Below are 15,848 nucleotides of genomic sequence, written 5' to 3' on the forward strand. Positions count from 1 at the left end.
CGCCCTGAGGATGCAGGGGGGTCCTCTAGGAGGCTCGGCCCGCCGCGACCCCGGGGATTCGGCTGTGACACCCCGCGGTGGTGCACCTTTCGGCCCCCGCCACATAGAACCACAGGTCTTTGTGTCGCGTGTCGCGGCACCTCCAGGGAAGACCCAGGAGCCAAAATGTCTCTCTAGTTCCGAGACTTTGGATTTCGGCCCGGCTCGCACAGAGCTGGAGGGGCCTGGGCCGAGGTTCTCCGACGAGGCGCCGCGCCCTCCCAGGGGCTCGGACGCCACTTACCGCAGCTAGCGCGCAGCCTGTGCCGCTCAGACGCGGGCTGAGTCCCCGGCGCGGCGCTCGAGGGGGGGCGCCAGGCCAAGTGGCATCGCGCGCCCCGGGCTAGGTGCAAACGCGCCCCGCGTGGCCGACCGCGGGGTCCCCGGGCCACAGAAGATTGTGCGCGTCTGGGGAGGAAGGGGGCGCGGCGCGGCACCCAAGTCACAGCAAAGCCACCCGCTCGCGGGGCTCCCGGTCTGTGCAGCGGGCCCAGGGGGTGCAAGGCGGTGACCCCCAACCTTAGCCTGCTGCGCCACACTGGCCGCACCCACTCTCGCGCACCCACTCCGCAGCAGGTCTCCTCCCGCGCCGGGAGGGGCCGGGAAATCCCGCCCGCCGCCGCCGACGTCACTGGTGCGTCACTGGGGCTCCCGCGCCGGGTTCCGCGCCCCCTCGCCCCTCGCCTCCCCCCCCCCCCCCCGAGACCCGCCCTCCCGGGGCGCGCGCATCCGGAAGAGTTCACGGCTCCGGGGCAGATACCCGCGTGTAGAGTGGGGACGGCCAGCTCAGGATACTTCACCTGGGGACACTTAGGGAGCCTCACGCCGAGGAAGGTGGGCGCTGCGAGCGCAGAAGCCTAACACCTGGAAATGCGCACCGTCCTTAAGCCGACGTCGCTAAGCAACGTGGGCAAGACCGCCACGCGACGGGGCTGGGCAGAGCAGCTGCCTCCCAGCCAGCCACTGGAGTGCAAATGGACAGCAGGGCGCTGCTGGCTGCCGCGGGGAATCCTGGCGGCTCCCAGCGGTGAGACGGTCCGGTCGTGGCTGGCCAGGCCTCGCCCTAATGGAATTGTGTCTTGTGATTCTCATTGTAAACCGATGAATTACCACACTCCTCTTCCTTGAGGGAGAAGCGACTTCAGTCACGTCCCTTTTCCAACTCTCATAAAATGACACAAAGCCCTCTGAAGACAGAAGCCCGGAAAACATTTCGAGCAGAGTTTCTAAGATGCGAAGAGAAGGAGGCCGTGTTACTTCTGTCTGTAAACACCTTTGACAGGGAGATTTCTTGAAAATCTTCCTCCTATCCACCTTCAGCGACCATTTCCTGGAGTGACACTGGACAGGGTACCTCAGATTTTCACAGATCTAGCTCACGTTTCTCACTGTAGGCTGGGCAAAGGTGCACCTTGGCGACGTGGAGCTGCCCCAAGAGGCCAGAAAGGCCGGCTGGGGCAGAAAATCACTCCAATTGTCTTTATAGCTCTGAGGAGTCCCCCTGGGTTCCCAGAATTAAACTATGACGCAACGATTTAGCCAGCAATGCTCACAGCACAGAGGCTGTTCGAGTGAGAAAGACCAGAGATACTGCAGTTGGAAATTCCAGCAGCACAAAACGTGTTCACTATTGCACTCTCTGATCCAGCGTCTCTCCTGCAATCCTTGGCTGAGTAGCACACTCTTCCCCCAAACTCGCTGCATCAAAGCTGAGCTTAGGTTTCCTTTTATGAGCATTCTAAGGCTTTTGGTGCCAGCTGTTCAGTTGTAAGGGCTGTCAATAGATAAACTCTCTGGTTGACTGGACAGTTGCTGGAACACCCCAGTCTCTCAGGCCCTATTTTGTCTTACACACATACAGACCAATGTTCAGCCTCTAGGGCTCTGGAGGGCAAGTTTACTTCCTTTGGACCACTCTAACAAAGATCTCATCCCCTTCCAGAAGCAGCCATTCTGGAGGACCAAACCTGTAACACGTGGGCCTCTGGGGGACATAAAACACCCTAAGTATAGCATGATCAAGGACAGAAAGAACAGAATACTAACTGTAAAATGTTGTGTGCACAGGCTATAGCAGTAGCAGACTCACACTTCTTTGTACAGCTGCTTCTGGTACAGCAGGCAACAAGTGAACTTTTAGTTTCAAAAAGAGATCCAAATTCGAATTTTTCTGTAGATCTAAATGTAGCCGTGCTGACCTCCGAGAGGATGGTTGTGTTCAACTCTGCCATTCTCAACCCTGCCAGTGGCTTAGTCAGTGTTTGCTTTTACTTTTTAAACCCCGGCAACAGAAGAAACTTAAGTTATTCACTCATTATAAAAACTATAGAGTAGATTTTACTAAAATCTTAGAAAACACTATTTTTAAAAACTTTGAATTGGATTTTTAGGTTTTTGAAAACAGTTTGAAAGAGATCAAAATTTGAGTCGGAAAACGCTTCTTGTGATCAGCCAACAGAGGCTGGGGTGAGGCCAGCTTATTTCACATGAAGGATGAGCCAAACTTGCCACAGGCTCATCTCTGAAAAACTCATCTCTCGTGGGCTCTGCTCCTGAGAGGAAAAGCTCTCAGGGCTGCGGGAGGAGGGCCGAGCCAACCCCAGCCTTCAGAGGGTGCACCGGCGTCTCGGAGTTTCCCTCCAACAGCAGCAGGATAGTGCTTTTTGCCCGTGTCTTGTAATGCACACTGCATTTGAGTGTGTATTGCATTTCAGCAACCAGAGCTGCCCGCTGGATCTCGCAATGTATAAAGTGTTGCTCTGATTTGTGGAGTTCTCAGAAAAAAATGGCAAAGCTGTCCAAAATATGAGATACATTTGGGAGCAAATTGAATAATTTTGTCACCTATGTGGGGGCCAAACCCCACTGGTCAGTTAAAGGGTAATCAGCAATGAAAGGGGGGATCCTGAGGTAGATAACCCAATAGAAAGTAAAAATATGGTATTCTTTAGTCTCTACTTACCTTTCCCAACATGGTAGCTCCTCTTCTTTGTCAATTTGGGGCATTAGCAAGTTATCCAAAATAGTGGGAACTAGAGAGCCGGGAAAGGGCTCCAGTGGGCCTCCCCTTTCTGCACCCTGAGATATCCAAACAGGCAGGCAGAGGGAGGACGCGGGTTGCAAGCTTGCACTGATAAAGCGCTGCTGCTGACTTCCCGGGGACAGAAAAACGCTAAACCAGATTGAAAAGCTGCGAAGCAGCACAGATGCAGGCAGAGGAACAGCAGTTGCACCCCTGTGCCTTCTGTCACTGCAGGCACCTGCTGCTCTGCAGCCCTTCCCACTGCAAAGGCTGGAAGATGGGTGGATGCTCATCCCACATGCCTGGCCTGGACCTGCTGCTGGCATTCTTGCCAAGGTGAAACACTTCGATGCCTGTCTTCACACAGATGTCTATCCATCCGTTAGGTGGTAACATCACTTTCTGTCTTTAGAGAGGCTTTCTGCCTCGGCATAGTGATGCATGCATGTTATCCCAGAGCTCAGAGGACTGTGAGTGTCAGGCTAGCCTGGTGGACACAAACCCTCCCTTACAAAACAAGGGCTGGGAATGTAGCTCAGTGGCAGGAGGCTTTCTAAAGTGTTCCTGCCGTTCTCAGAGCACCTCAGTTCCCCCTCCCCAGCACTTACCATGCATTGTAACTTGCCCACAAGCTGAGTGCTACCTGTTGCACTTCCAGTGGTTTCTCACCAGCCTGTAAGGCCCATGAGGCAAGAACAGCTGGATTATATGTATATCATATCTGCAGCTCTATTCTCAATCAGGCCTGCCACAAGAAGGGACAGAAGACACTCTGCTATCTAAAATGAGAGGCTGATCTTGGGACTGAGTTCATTTAAGGACAGGAAAAGTTGAAATATAGAACAAACACTAAAATTAAGGAATGAGAGATGCCTCGTTGTAGAAATTTATAGGGGAACCAAGGAGAACAGATGGGGCTTCTTAAAAAGCCACCATTGTGTGAACTTTCCTGAGAAGACAGGAACAAACATCTCACCTCAGATAGGAACTCAGAGACAGAAACAAATGAGTTCATTCAAGTGTAGCTTGGTGAAGCAATGTGTCTAATTAGGGTTACTTACAGAAGCATGGGTATCACTGAAGGAAGAATCTCCAACTCTTAAGTGTCATCAGGAAGGGGCATGACCTTGTGAGCCTCTCCTCAGAGCAACCATTAACTGTATAAATTCTCTGGCGAGACCCTTCCACAGAAACTGTTAAGGTCAACACACCTAACCTAAGGTTAACACACCTAAGGGAGGCTGGGAGCCTGTTAACTGCTAGGGCAGTGGGGCTTTGTGACCAGCCCACGCCAAGCGACCATTATCTGCCTATAAATCCTCAGGGAAGAGGTGGCGTGTGAATCACTTTCTTCTAGTAACCATTAGCTCTCTAAAAATCCAACGGTAGGGAGGTGCCTGTGTGCTTCTCCTTACCCATGACAGGAAGTTAACGGGCCCCTCTTGTGCAGATCTCCCGAGGGTAATCACAATGGCTTAGAGTTCAAAAACACAAAAGACATGACAGACCCAGAGAGCAGCATTCCCGACACCCCACCCTCTCCTCCAGTTCCTACATCATGTTCATCCCCTTCCGCAATGTTCTGAGACTTACACACAATATAGCTGCCTCACTTAGGGCCAAGCACCCAAAAGTCACTTATTCTTAGGACTTGGGCCAGTCACAAGACTCTGCGGTCATCCCTGCCCACTGTAAGAGGTTTCTCTGACCAAAGATGACAACCCCTGTAATTTATGGGCATAAAAATAAATATTCGTAAGGCAATCTGAAAGGCGCTATGCAAATTAGTCAGTAGGGAGAAAGCTTCCAACTCAGCCCCAGCTTGGTTTCTTTTTTACATCCTGCATAGCAGGTAGTGTCTTCAACAGTATGGCCTTACCATCCAGGCTTGGTGGGCAGTCAACAGCAGTGGCAATGGCCTGTACTATTTAGGGTTTTAGGTTTCATTGGCCAAAAATTAATACGGAAGTATCCTATTCCTACCACTGTAATGTGTGTTCAATTGCTCTATGGCCTCTCGAAGTGCCCTTTCCCACCCTTGCAGTGTGAGTGTGAGTGTGTGTGTGTGAGCTGTGGCAGTTTCTACACAAGGGCTTATTTGCATCCCTTGCTGACAGGCTTTGGCCTATTGGTGACTCTTAGTTACTTTCAAGCCTACATTGAGGCCTTATGGCCAGACTTTAAATGAATTTAGTGATCAGTCTTGGGGTGCCTGAGGGCACATAGCCTGTGTTTTAGTAAGGGCATCTGCTTCTTGGCTTCTGGGAAGACTCAATGGGCTGTGGACTCTTGGACAGAGAACTACTGACCCTGATTCCTGTTGAACTCTGTGTTCCCTCCCACACTAGGTCATCCGTGAAGCTGGACTAAGACCCAGCTTAAGTGCAGACTATGACAGGCCATGTCTCATGGGATACTACTATTTACAGGGCTCTGAATTCAGTCCACTAGCTGTTCTTACCCTCTCTCTAGCCACACGGTATCTCTATTTATCTGCATGGCTGCAGCCACACAATCTTATCAGGGCCCTTAATTGTACCAACATGCAGGCATCTATGGGAGTGGCAGCATTCCTTCTATGACCTGTGGCTTGTTAGTTGGTTCTATTCCTTGAGGAGGTTCAGTGGTTGAAAGAAACTGGTCCCAGCACAGCCAGTGATTAGTAACAGGAATTTCAGATACACCTTGTTCTGTAATAGCCACGCGCTAAGATCTGGTCATAAAATACAAGACATGCACAAGACACAGATTTAATTCTATTTTTAGCAAATTTATTTCCAAACTGAAGTGGCAGTGTGGAAAGGTAACAGCATGTAGGGATGTATGCTACAACATGCACGTTACAAAGCGTTTCCAACATATACATACTAGGTCTCATGCTCAATAAATAATCCCCCCAATGAATTTTCATCTTTACATAAAAATATAATATTGCACTCTTAACAAGATCAGATATTTTGCACATTTTCTCTTTAGATAATGATGAAACTCGGTCCTTAAAAAAAGCCAAGACTGCATAGCATCCCTATTCTAATAGGAGACTAACTTGAAGTTCTCAGTAAAAAAATGAAAGCTAGATCAATAGCTGAATTTTTAAAAACAAATCGGTCACTTCAACGTGAGTAGGAGTAATGTCATCTCTGCTCATAAGTGGACCTCAGGAGTGACATGTGCCCATGTCAATGTGACCTAACGGTCTCATGAGGCCCTGCCTCTCCCTGCGCCTGTCCTCACAGCAGAGACTCTGGAATTGCGTCTAGCAGATACAAGTAGAATGTTTTACAAAGTCTGGAAGTTACAAAAGTAGTTCTGTAAACAGTATATGAATTAAATTTCCAAAACAAATGCACAAGTCATTCATCGGCAGCAGAACGTGCGTCTATCCCATGGTGACATATCTCTGAGCCTACCCGACAGTTCTCAAAGCCATTAAAGCAGCACCTCAAGTAAACATCCAGCTGTCCCAGCATGGCAGACACGGCATTCCGGTCTAGGAGCTGTCTTCACGTGCCATGGCGCACACATAGGGCTTTTGCTTTCTCTAGGGTTCTCAGATGGCGGCTTAGGAGGAACAGGTGAAACTGGGTTCCTCCAGCTTGCACACTCAGCTGTCTTCTTTCCCTTCAGGCTTCTGTCTCACAGCAGAACACTCTCCTGTGGGCCGGATTAGCTGCTGTGCCTCCACTGTGGAGTGCTGCCTGGAACTTCAACTACAGATGGGAAATGTTCGGGGCTCTGTTAATGGCATTGCTACCAGCAGATGCTAAAAAGATTTACCATTATATCTGAAAACAGTCACTGAACCAAGGGTATTGATGTCTATAGTGTTATGGATTTTAAGTAAACTCTTATGAGGAAGAGGATGTGTATGAAATCAAAAGTACCTGGACTCTTGCCTATGGCCTGCAGGAGAAATCTAGCCACTCTCTGGGTGAAGACACCCGGCAGAAGCAGCCTAGTGCGATGCTGCAGCAGTGTATTGTCTGCTCAGATATTCCGGAATGCATTTGGTGCAGAGGCACCTACTGAATAATTTGCTTCTCAAAGAAAGCGATTGTTGAGCCTTGAAAAATGCCTAGTTTTTCTTTTCTTTTTATAGGAGGAATGTGTGCATGTAGGGGATATACAAGAAACTTTAAAAATATAATTTCTAGTATTTTAGATAAATAATTAGCCAATTTAAGTTCTGCTGCTTCTTTTTAAAGTAAGAGGAGAAGAGAGACCCTAATCTTTGATTCAGCAAACTTTCTTGGGAAAAAGTATCAAGAGTCTGACTTTAATTTGTCTCAAAAGACCCGAAACTTGTTGGCTGGTGCGTGCTGACCCAGCCTTCCACACCATTATGGAATGAGGGTAGGGCTGTACTCCCAGGACCATGGAGGCTGTGGAAGTGTGCACAGAGAGACAGGTGTCATTACTGGATATCTGCTTAGTCATCTGTTTCTGCAGTGGCTGGAGCCAGCTCCACAGTGTGATGCTCATGTCCTCTGTGGAAGGCCCTTCTCTTCATCCAGCTGCATAGCTGCTGAGGAAAGAATAGAACATGGGCTGCTTCACACGCTGCTGGTCCTTCCGACACCATGCAATCACTGTCCCATCACTGTTGGCTGTGTATAAGTGGTGGCCATCGCAGGAAAACGTAAGGCTGTAAAGAGCAAATCCATGTGCATGTTACAATCCTTAAACTGTTTTTACAGACTGTGATGCTAAAACTAAGGTGTCTCCACTCCAGAGTCATCCATGCAGAGACAGCGCACAAATCGTCCGTGCCGACCCACCCTAATATAGCCACCCTCCTGACAAGGTCCAGGGCTCAGGTTAGCTACAACAAAACTGGAGCCCCAGAGATAAGGTGGGAGAAACTTTACACAGATAGCATACTAATAGATTTTCCCCTTAAAAATTAAATTACATTTATTTATTTATTCATTCATTCGTTTATTTGAGACAGGGTCTCTCTATGTAGTACTGGCTATCCTGAAACTTGCTATATAGACCAGGTTGGCCTGGAACAGAGAGCAAAGGAGGGAGGGAGGGAGAGAGGAAGAGAGAAGAAAGAGAGAGAGAGAGGAAGAGAGAGAGAGAGAAAGAGAGAGAGAAGAAAGAGAGGGGGGAGAGAGAGGGGGGGAGGGGAAGAGAGAGAGAGAGAGAGAGAGAGAGAGAGAGAGAGATCTGCTTCCTTCTGCCTTTTCAGCTGCTGGGATTAAAGGTGTGGGCCACCTCACCCAAGCCTTAAATGACATCTGTTTTAAGGATGTATTTTGTTTCTCTGGAGAAAAAAGGTAAAACAATATAAGACTGATAATTTAGGTTCACACTTAAATTCAGCACAATCAAAATAAATTTATTTAATGAAGTATAATTTGAATATCTCAACTACTGACTGAGTTTTCAAGTCAAATTTGTAAGCCAAGTTAAGGGTGACTGGTGTTTGTTTCATCAAGCACATCCCGATGGTGCTCAGTCACATGACTGTCATCGCAAAGGAGGAAGTGGAAAGAACAGTTTCTATGGTTCCAGAAGCTTCCTGGCACAGGGCCAGCCTGTCTTTCACCTAGACACTAGACACTGATTTTCACATGACCGGAGTGCATTGGTTTGTTGCTGGTAACAAGAAATTTGCTGCATGGTAAGAGCCTGGTTTTTCATGAGACCTTCACACACACACTCTTTAGGTCTATATGCTTTACTATTTCTCTAACAAATATAACTACAAATTATTTTATGAAGACTAAAAGGCAGTGGTAGATCTTACCTTATGATAGGCTTATTTGATTTGGGAAATGTAATTTCTCTCACAGGCTTCAAGTCCCATGTGCTCCATAACCTAGAGGAAAGAGCAGTCATTATTCAATTATGCAAACTAAAACTGCATGCACTGGAAAACACACGCGTTTGTTTGCTGAGTTACCAGGATGCTCCACTGCAAAGAGCAGCATTGCCTCTAGGGGGTCTGCAGGGGCTGCAGGGGGAATAAGAGCTCTGCCTACTTTCATATGGTTAATATTTTATAGTTAACACAATACTTCCAAACTGCACTAGCTTTACTATTTAGAAACGCAACAGGAATAAAGACCTATACCCAAAAGAGACTTTAAATCTTTAATTCCCACACATGAATATGCTTAGACATTAAATTCATTTCTCAAACTGCAGTGATACACGATTGGGAAGACAACCCTCTCTTACCTCACAATGCCGTTTTCTAATCCCCCTGCAATGACATTGATGGATACTCCCTCAGGCTGGTTGGAGAAAGCTACAGAACAAATGATCTCTCTGCAGTGGACATGTCCAACGAGGTCCCCATTCACTGTCCAGAGTCTCAGGTCACTGCCCCCTCCAGCTGAAACACAAATCATCCCACAGATCACCAGAATGTGGAGTCTCACACGAGGTCCCTAGGGCCATAAGGGCCATTCCTGCTTACTCAGAGATGCAGCTTGCAGGGGCCCCTGATTAATGACTCTGAGTTACTCCAAAGAGCTGTGCGGTCGGTCTACAGATTGGTCCTCTATGGGCAGTGACCAAGGACAGAGCAAAACGGTAACAAGGGAAAGGAATCAGGAATCTTCGTGTGCTAACATTTCTGTCTATGAACTGGCAAATCCTAATTATGTTTGCAAGTACCCAGAATACCATTATCCAAGAGAGAGAAAAATATTCTGTGAAACCATCAGAAAGAAGTTACTTAAGGGAGCTGGGGAGATGGCTCAGTGTGTTAAGTCACTGTTGTGTAACCATAAGGGACTGAGCTCAGATCCCTAGCACCTACAGAACAGCCAGGTATGGTGGTTCAAGCATGTAACTCCAATGTTGGGGAGGCAGACCCAGGTGAAACTCAGAGGCCCTGTCTCAAAACCTAAGACAAAGAGCAATAAAGATTTTGAAACTCAATAACCTCTGCCCTTCGCACATATAAGCATGTGTGAGCAGTGCCCCCTCCACCTCATCACAGTGGCTTAAGCCAAGTATGGTGGCATACACCTGCAATCCAAGCAGTTTGGGAGGCAGGAGGATAGTGAGTTTTTTGTTAGCTTGGGTTGCATATAGAGACCCTACCTAGCAATAAATAAATAAAAAGTGATGTATGTGACTTTCAAAAGAGAAAAAAAATAGTTGCAATAAAAATGATACATATTTTTAAAAAAGTAAATTAATTCTTAAAACAAAGCCTTATTCCTCAGAGTATCTAATATTGGATTTTATTTATTTATTTATTTATTTATTATTTTTTATTTTCGAGACAGGGTTTCTCCATAGCGTTTTTGGTTCCTGTCCTGGAACTAGCTCTTGTAGACCAGGCTGGCCTCGAACTCACAGAGATCCGCCTGCCTCTGCCTCCCGAGTACTGGGATTAAAGGTGTGCCCCACCACCGCCCGGCTTTGGATTTTATTTATTAACACTGAACTGAACTAAATTAAGCTTTTCTTTTCAAAGACTAGAAAGTAAGGGGCTAGGGAGATGGATCAGTGGATAAAGCACACAGTGGGTAGAGTCAGCTTGACACCTAGCCTGGAACACCTGTGAGGGATTCTCTAGATTCAGTTTAACCTCTGAAAATGTCTGTGGGGTATCATCTTAATTGTGGGCAGGAACATTTCCCAGGTCAGGGATCCAGGACTATAGGAAACGGAGAAGGCAAGCCAAACACCAGCTCCGCATGCATTAGTTCTCTGCTCCTGAATGCAGCTGCTCTGAGCTCTCCCACCCTGACTTCTCTGCCAAGAGACTCATCCTGGAACTGAGCCAAAGCTCTTTCTCCCTTAAGTTGCTTTTGTCAGGTGTTTTATCCAAGTAACAGGTAATGAAACTTTGCCCATGAAAGCTGTGACACTAAGCCCAGTGCTCCCTGGTGAGCAGAAGGTGGAGCTTGTAGGCCAGTTAGCCTGGGGCACCACAGCAGGGAACAACAAAAGACCCTCCTGATAGTAAGGCTTTGGTGCAGAAGAAAATGCTTACACAACTCAGTGAACACGGAGAAGGTGAGCTGGTGCTAACATAGGGCCTTCACTCCTGATGACTAGAGGTTAGGACACTGGAGGACATGCCTCACATTGCCAAAGGAGAAAAGCAAACACCATCCCTGCTACAAAACCGCCCACCTACAATGGTGGCCTGCATGCAAGATGCATTGGTGCAACAGTGGTGCAAAGCTTATATCTGACTGGACTGAGGGCCCACTCCATGAGACAGAACCATATCTGACACTGTTTAGATGACCAAAAACCTGAGACTAGATAGGCCAGGGACTTAGGGGAAAATCAAATACGACTGTTCTACTAAAAAAAAGGAGCAACAAAATGACTCCTCGTGACAACATTCTGCTGTGCTCATAGACCAGTGTCTTGCTCAGTTATCATTAGAGAAGCTTCCTCCTGCGGTAGATGGGAATTAATACAGAGACCCACAGCTGGACAAATATGCAGAGAATGAGAGACCTTGGAATACTTCATCCTAAATGTGAGGTCTCCATCAAATCCTTCCCCCAAGGGCTCAGGGAACCCTGCAGAAGAGGAACCAAAACAAACTCAAACCATTTTAAGTTCCTTTTGCTGGAGTATCTTATCACAGCAAGAGGAAAAGTAAAATCATCAATCTGTCAAAAACGTGTTCTCTAGCACAAGAAAGGTAACGGAGCTAATGGATAAAAATGAAAACCAAAGTGGCATAGAAAACAAACGCCAAGAAATTTCAAATAATTACGTAACAATAATTTGTTTAAGTGTATTCAAATAAAGTTTTACATCTATCGGGAAAATTTTTTAACTTCTGCGTAAGGTAAGAAATCAACGTAGGACCTTCTATTTTAATATACATCCATGCTATGGCCAAAGTGCTTAGTCTGAAGGGGGCCGAGAGAAGCCCTCGCCAGGAAGGGCAGCCCTAGCTGGAGGCAACTCACCTGAGTCACACACAGTAGCAATGTCACCCGATGTTTCACTGGCAGAGACAGCGGTCACAGGGCTTTTGTGTCCTGCCAGACTTTGTACATAGCATAGCCTAAAAAAAATGACATCCAGTCATACACAGGACTACATTCTTTGTTTCCTTTCCTCAGAATGAGTAACTCTTATTCTGAGGCATATGACTTTTGACTTTAATTATACTATAGAGGTTCTCTATACCCATAAGCATGTGCCTCGTGCTTAAATTGACAACACAGTGCCATGATTCTAGTGCATTTATTATATACTGTAGAATATGCAACATTTCAAACAGCCATGTCTGGATGAGAGACTGTTGTACCTGTTTAGGTCCCACACGATGCAGGTCCCATCTCTGCTCACACTTATCATCACGCTATATGGCTTGCAGACACATAAGCTGGTTATCTCTTCTGTGTGTCCATAGAGATGCATCTGACTCTCCATTTCAATTTCTGAGGGCTGGAATTTGAATATTAAGCAAAGCATGAGATGAAAACCCACATAAAATAATCTGTACTATCTCAAAATTAAAAATATGTCTCAGACTTTCTTTTTATCTGATCATTTTTCAATTCTATTCAACTTTTTAAACGATAAGTCAATAGAGAAATGTAATAATTTAAATTGCTAATTAATAACTTTCATTGCTTATTAATTTTACTTGCTCTTGTTCAGTCTTTGTTAAAGGCATATGCATTTTTAAAGTTTGTAATATTGCTATACATATACATTTCTATTTTGTATTTTAAATTATTTTGCATTTTCTACTTTTGATATTATCTTCAAATATTTTAATATTATCTTCAAATGATAATAATACTTCATACAGTTATCATAACTGACATGAATATTTTATATTTACTGATATTTAAAACTGTTTTCAAGTTATATATAATGTCATAAAACGTTTTGTTTCTCTCTTTAGTCTGACAAGTACCAGTGCTGTGTCCCTTCTCAATGGCTACAGATGGACTTTCAAAAACCAATATGTCTGAAAGCCACATGGTTATTACTTGCGTTTTTATTGGAGTGTTTACTATCATTGGCATTTCAGAATTTCCCATTCAAGAATGCAGAAATGGGGGCTGGCTCACCCCTCCTGAGCAAGCAGCTCTAGGTTCCCAGGGTAGCATCTCCTAGGTGTCCTCCCTGCCACTGAATGAGGCATCTTATCCCCCGGCTGTACCCCAGGTGGGACTGACTTAAGAGGTAACCAAGACTATCCCCGTGTGTGGTGAGCTTCCTGTGGGAACTCTCCAGACTCACTCTATCCTAGGTGACCAAAGTCCTTATAACTTTCTCTTTCAGTGGCTCACCTAACTTTGGCCCGCTCTGCTCTGCATTCCCCCATCTGGGACTCCCCAGGGGTTAATGTCAATTTCCACAGTGTTTTCACCTTTCCCACGTCAGCTGGAGCTGCCCATCAGGCCAGTTTAAAGTGGTTCCATGAATCACGGGCAGCAACCCTGTTCTGGGTGAAGCTGGAAATCCAGACATCCAAACAGCAGCAGGCCGAGAGCCACAGGGGAAGATGGAGGTTAGAAACTCCAAGCAAGAGTGAGGTCCCAGGGGAACCTCAAGGACCTGAGCTCTGTTTCATTGCAGATACCAAAGCCCAGGAGGAAGCCAGACAAAGGTAGGGCTACATGCTCCTCCTGATTCCGATGACAGAGGTGTGGATGAGGACCTGGGCAGGTCTGCCAAATGTCCCAGTGCAGATCTCTGTTCCCACAAGAACTACAGGCCCCCGAGAGGGCTGACGACATTGGTATCAAGGAGTGGTTACTGCAGAAGGAGGTCACATGTATTTTCTATTTCTTTCCTAGGGCCTAGGACCTTTGCAATTTCTGATGCAGGAGTATTGCATGGCTTTGCAGAATGAACTAGCCCTGATATGGAAGGTCCTGCACAGCATGGCTGAAGGACATCCTGGACCAAGCCCTTTGCACAGCGCCCTGTATCTTCTCCAGCTCAAGGCCTGTATCCACACTCAGCACACAGCAGGCTCAAGGTCCTAGAGCTACAGCTACTGCTTGTGCCAGTAGAAGACTCCTGGCTGCCTAGAGGCTTCAGTCACCTTCAACCTCTTCCACTGGCTCACCAGGGCATGAAATGTGTTGCCAAGGGAGACCAGTGTATCTGACCTTGGGCCATCCTGCCAAGTCTTGAATTCTACATTGCATTGGTGCACCAACTTTGCTTAAATATGCATTTATTTGTGTGTGTGTGTGTGTGTGTGAATTCTCAAACTCTAAACTAATAAAAGGTCTATTTTTTTTTTACTCTGTTAAAACAATACCGGGCTGTCTGTTTCAAGAATAACTATTATACAATCAATTATCACTTTCAGAAGATATTCTTCTATAACATTCACTTAACTTATAGATAATCCCATAATAAGTCAGTATCTACCATTTACTAGAAGGCCTATTAGAAGGCTTCATTGAGAAGACTCAGACAGTTGATCAGTAAGTGCTTAAAGTTAAGTATGGTTTACTAGCGAAGGGAGATATTTTCTAAGAACCCCTGGAAAATTCTCCCAACAAGGACTTTTGAGAGTCTTATGTGACACTATGGGGCTATTGTTTGTCTGTGTGAAAGCTCCCTGAGGGAACACATAAAAGCTTTCAGGACCAGGGACTTCCTGGCAGGAAGCTACAGAACAGAAAGAAGTGGATGTCAGAAGCTTCCTTTTGATTTCGCAGCCAGGGCCAGGGCTGTATCATGGAATCAGGTTACTGAGACAGTCTGTGGGATAAGGCATGAGGACCAACAACTGTGAAGATCTAAGTGAGCTCTCCTTAAACACTGGCAGAACCACACAGCTAAGCTGCACTTCGGACACTGGGAAGGAAATAACCACTACTCTCACAACTCAATGACCTACTACTTAGAAGGAAAGAAAACCCTTATCAATGAGCTGGAAAATCTGCTTTCAGGAAAATTATATAAGAGTAACAATAAGCAATGTGAACCTTCATTAGCCTGGCACAACTTAAAAGCAAACAAAACAAGGATTTCTATATTAAGTCACAATAGGTGTAACTTTGATCAACTCTATTCAAAGGTGTTCCTTGTGTAACAACTCCAATACTGACATCTTAATTCTTTTCTTTTTAATGTGGTATTATATACTGTGCTGGTAGATAGTTAAAAATGCAGAAATGAGGAAAGCTAAGAACAAGGCTGTTTAAAGTGTCAGAAAGCAAATGGAGCAAAAACTTAAAAAAAACCCAACAAAGATAGAGCTGTTACCATTTCCTAATAAATAAAATATTTACTAAGAAAAAAAAGGCAACTATACATGTGCATAGCAGATAGCTATCCTAGTGCAGGATGAGATGACTGAAGGTACTGGCAGCCATTAATGATAGAGACAGATATACAGGGATGAAGTGTTTGAGAGTAAGACTTTCTGGACATTATAACACTTCTGGACTGAGTGAACACGGCATGTAAGAACCTCACCCCTGGGCTGTATAGGCTGCTTTGTTCTTCCCATTTCATCCTCGCCACTGTAGTCTTAACTCCACAGACCATGGATTCCATATGGTTGGGCAAGTTGGTATCCCACTTTCGGTAATCTCTTTTCTCCACTCAGCAGTACCCAGTGTAAGTGTAACCTTCTTGGCTCCCTAATACCTAGCAGACACCTCTCTCCTTGTCCCATCTGTTTCTACATCCTGTCCTAGCCTCCATCCCAGACTTCAGGGTGTTTCTCCTTGCAGGCTGTCCAGGGTCTCTCCAGGTGCTGACTGAGGTCCAGTACTCCTGGCAAAACATTTTAGTGGTTCCTCTGATAAGAGACAGAGACAGTATTAGGGTCATATTCAAACCCCAGGGTCGGACAAACTTT

General features: G+C 46.0%; 2 protein-coding genes across 4 annotated transcripts in view; both read right to left on the reverse strand.

Annotated features, from left to right (window-relative positions):
• Gng4 (G protein subunit gamma 4) overlaps positions 1–975 on the reverse strand; it is a 43,752-nt gene extending 42,777 nt beyond the window's left edge. Inside the window, exon 1 of one of the 2 annotated variants that reach the window (XM_041630905.1) lies at positions 840–975. The gene's annotated coding sequence lies outside the window, so the exon portion shown is untranslated. Of the gene's footprint in view, positions 1–283; positions 647–839 lie in introns of those variants that run through there. The other variant, XM_041630904.1, reaches the window with a different exon arrangement.
• Positions 976–5,821: 4,846 nt separating this feature from the next.
• Positions 5,822–15,848, reverse strand: part of Lyst (lysosomal trafficking regulator) — a 153,167-nt gene continuing 143,140 nt past the window's right edge. For both annotated transcript variants that reach the window (XM_041630875.1, XM_041630874.1), the window contains 5 exons: positions 12,312–12,451; positions 11,968–12,065; positions 9,251–9,407; positions 8,817–8,888; positions 5,822–7,706 (listed from right to left, as the gene is read on the reverse strand). In XM_041630875.1, coding sequence (XP_041486809.1) covers positions 7,568–7,706; positions 8,817–8,888; positions 9,251–9,407; positions 11,968–12,065; positions 12,312–12,451 — 606 coding nt within the window. In that variant the 3' untranslated portion in view covers positions 5,822–7,567. The remainder of the gene's footprint in view (positions 7,707–8,816; positions 8,889–9,250; positions 9,408–11,967; positions 12,066–12,311; positions 12,452–15,848) is intronic.

Source organism: Microtus oregoni, unplaced genomic scaffold (assembly GCF_018167655.1).
Source record: "Microtus oregoni isolate MIOR12 unplaced genomic scaffold, Mior012 000035F_ref0000213, whole genome shotgun sequence".
NCBI classification, from domain to species: Eukaryota; Metazoa; Chordata; class Mammalia; order Rodentia; family Cricetidae; genus Microtus; species Microtus oregoni.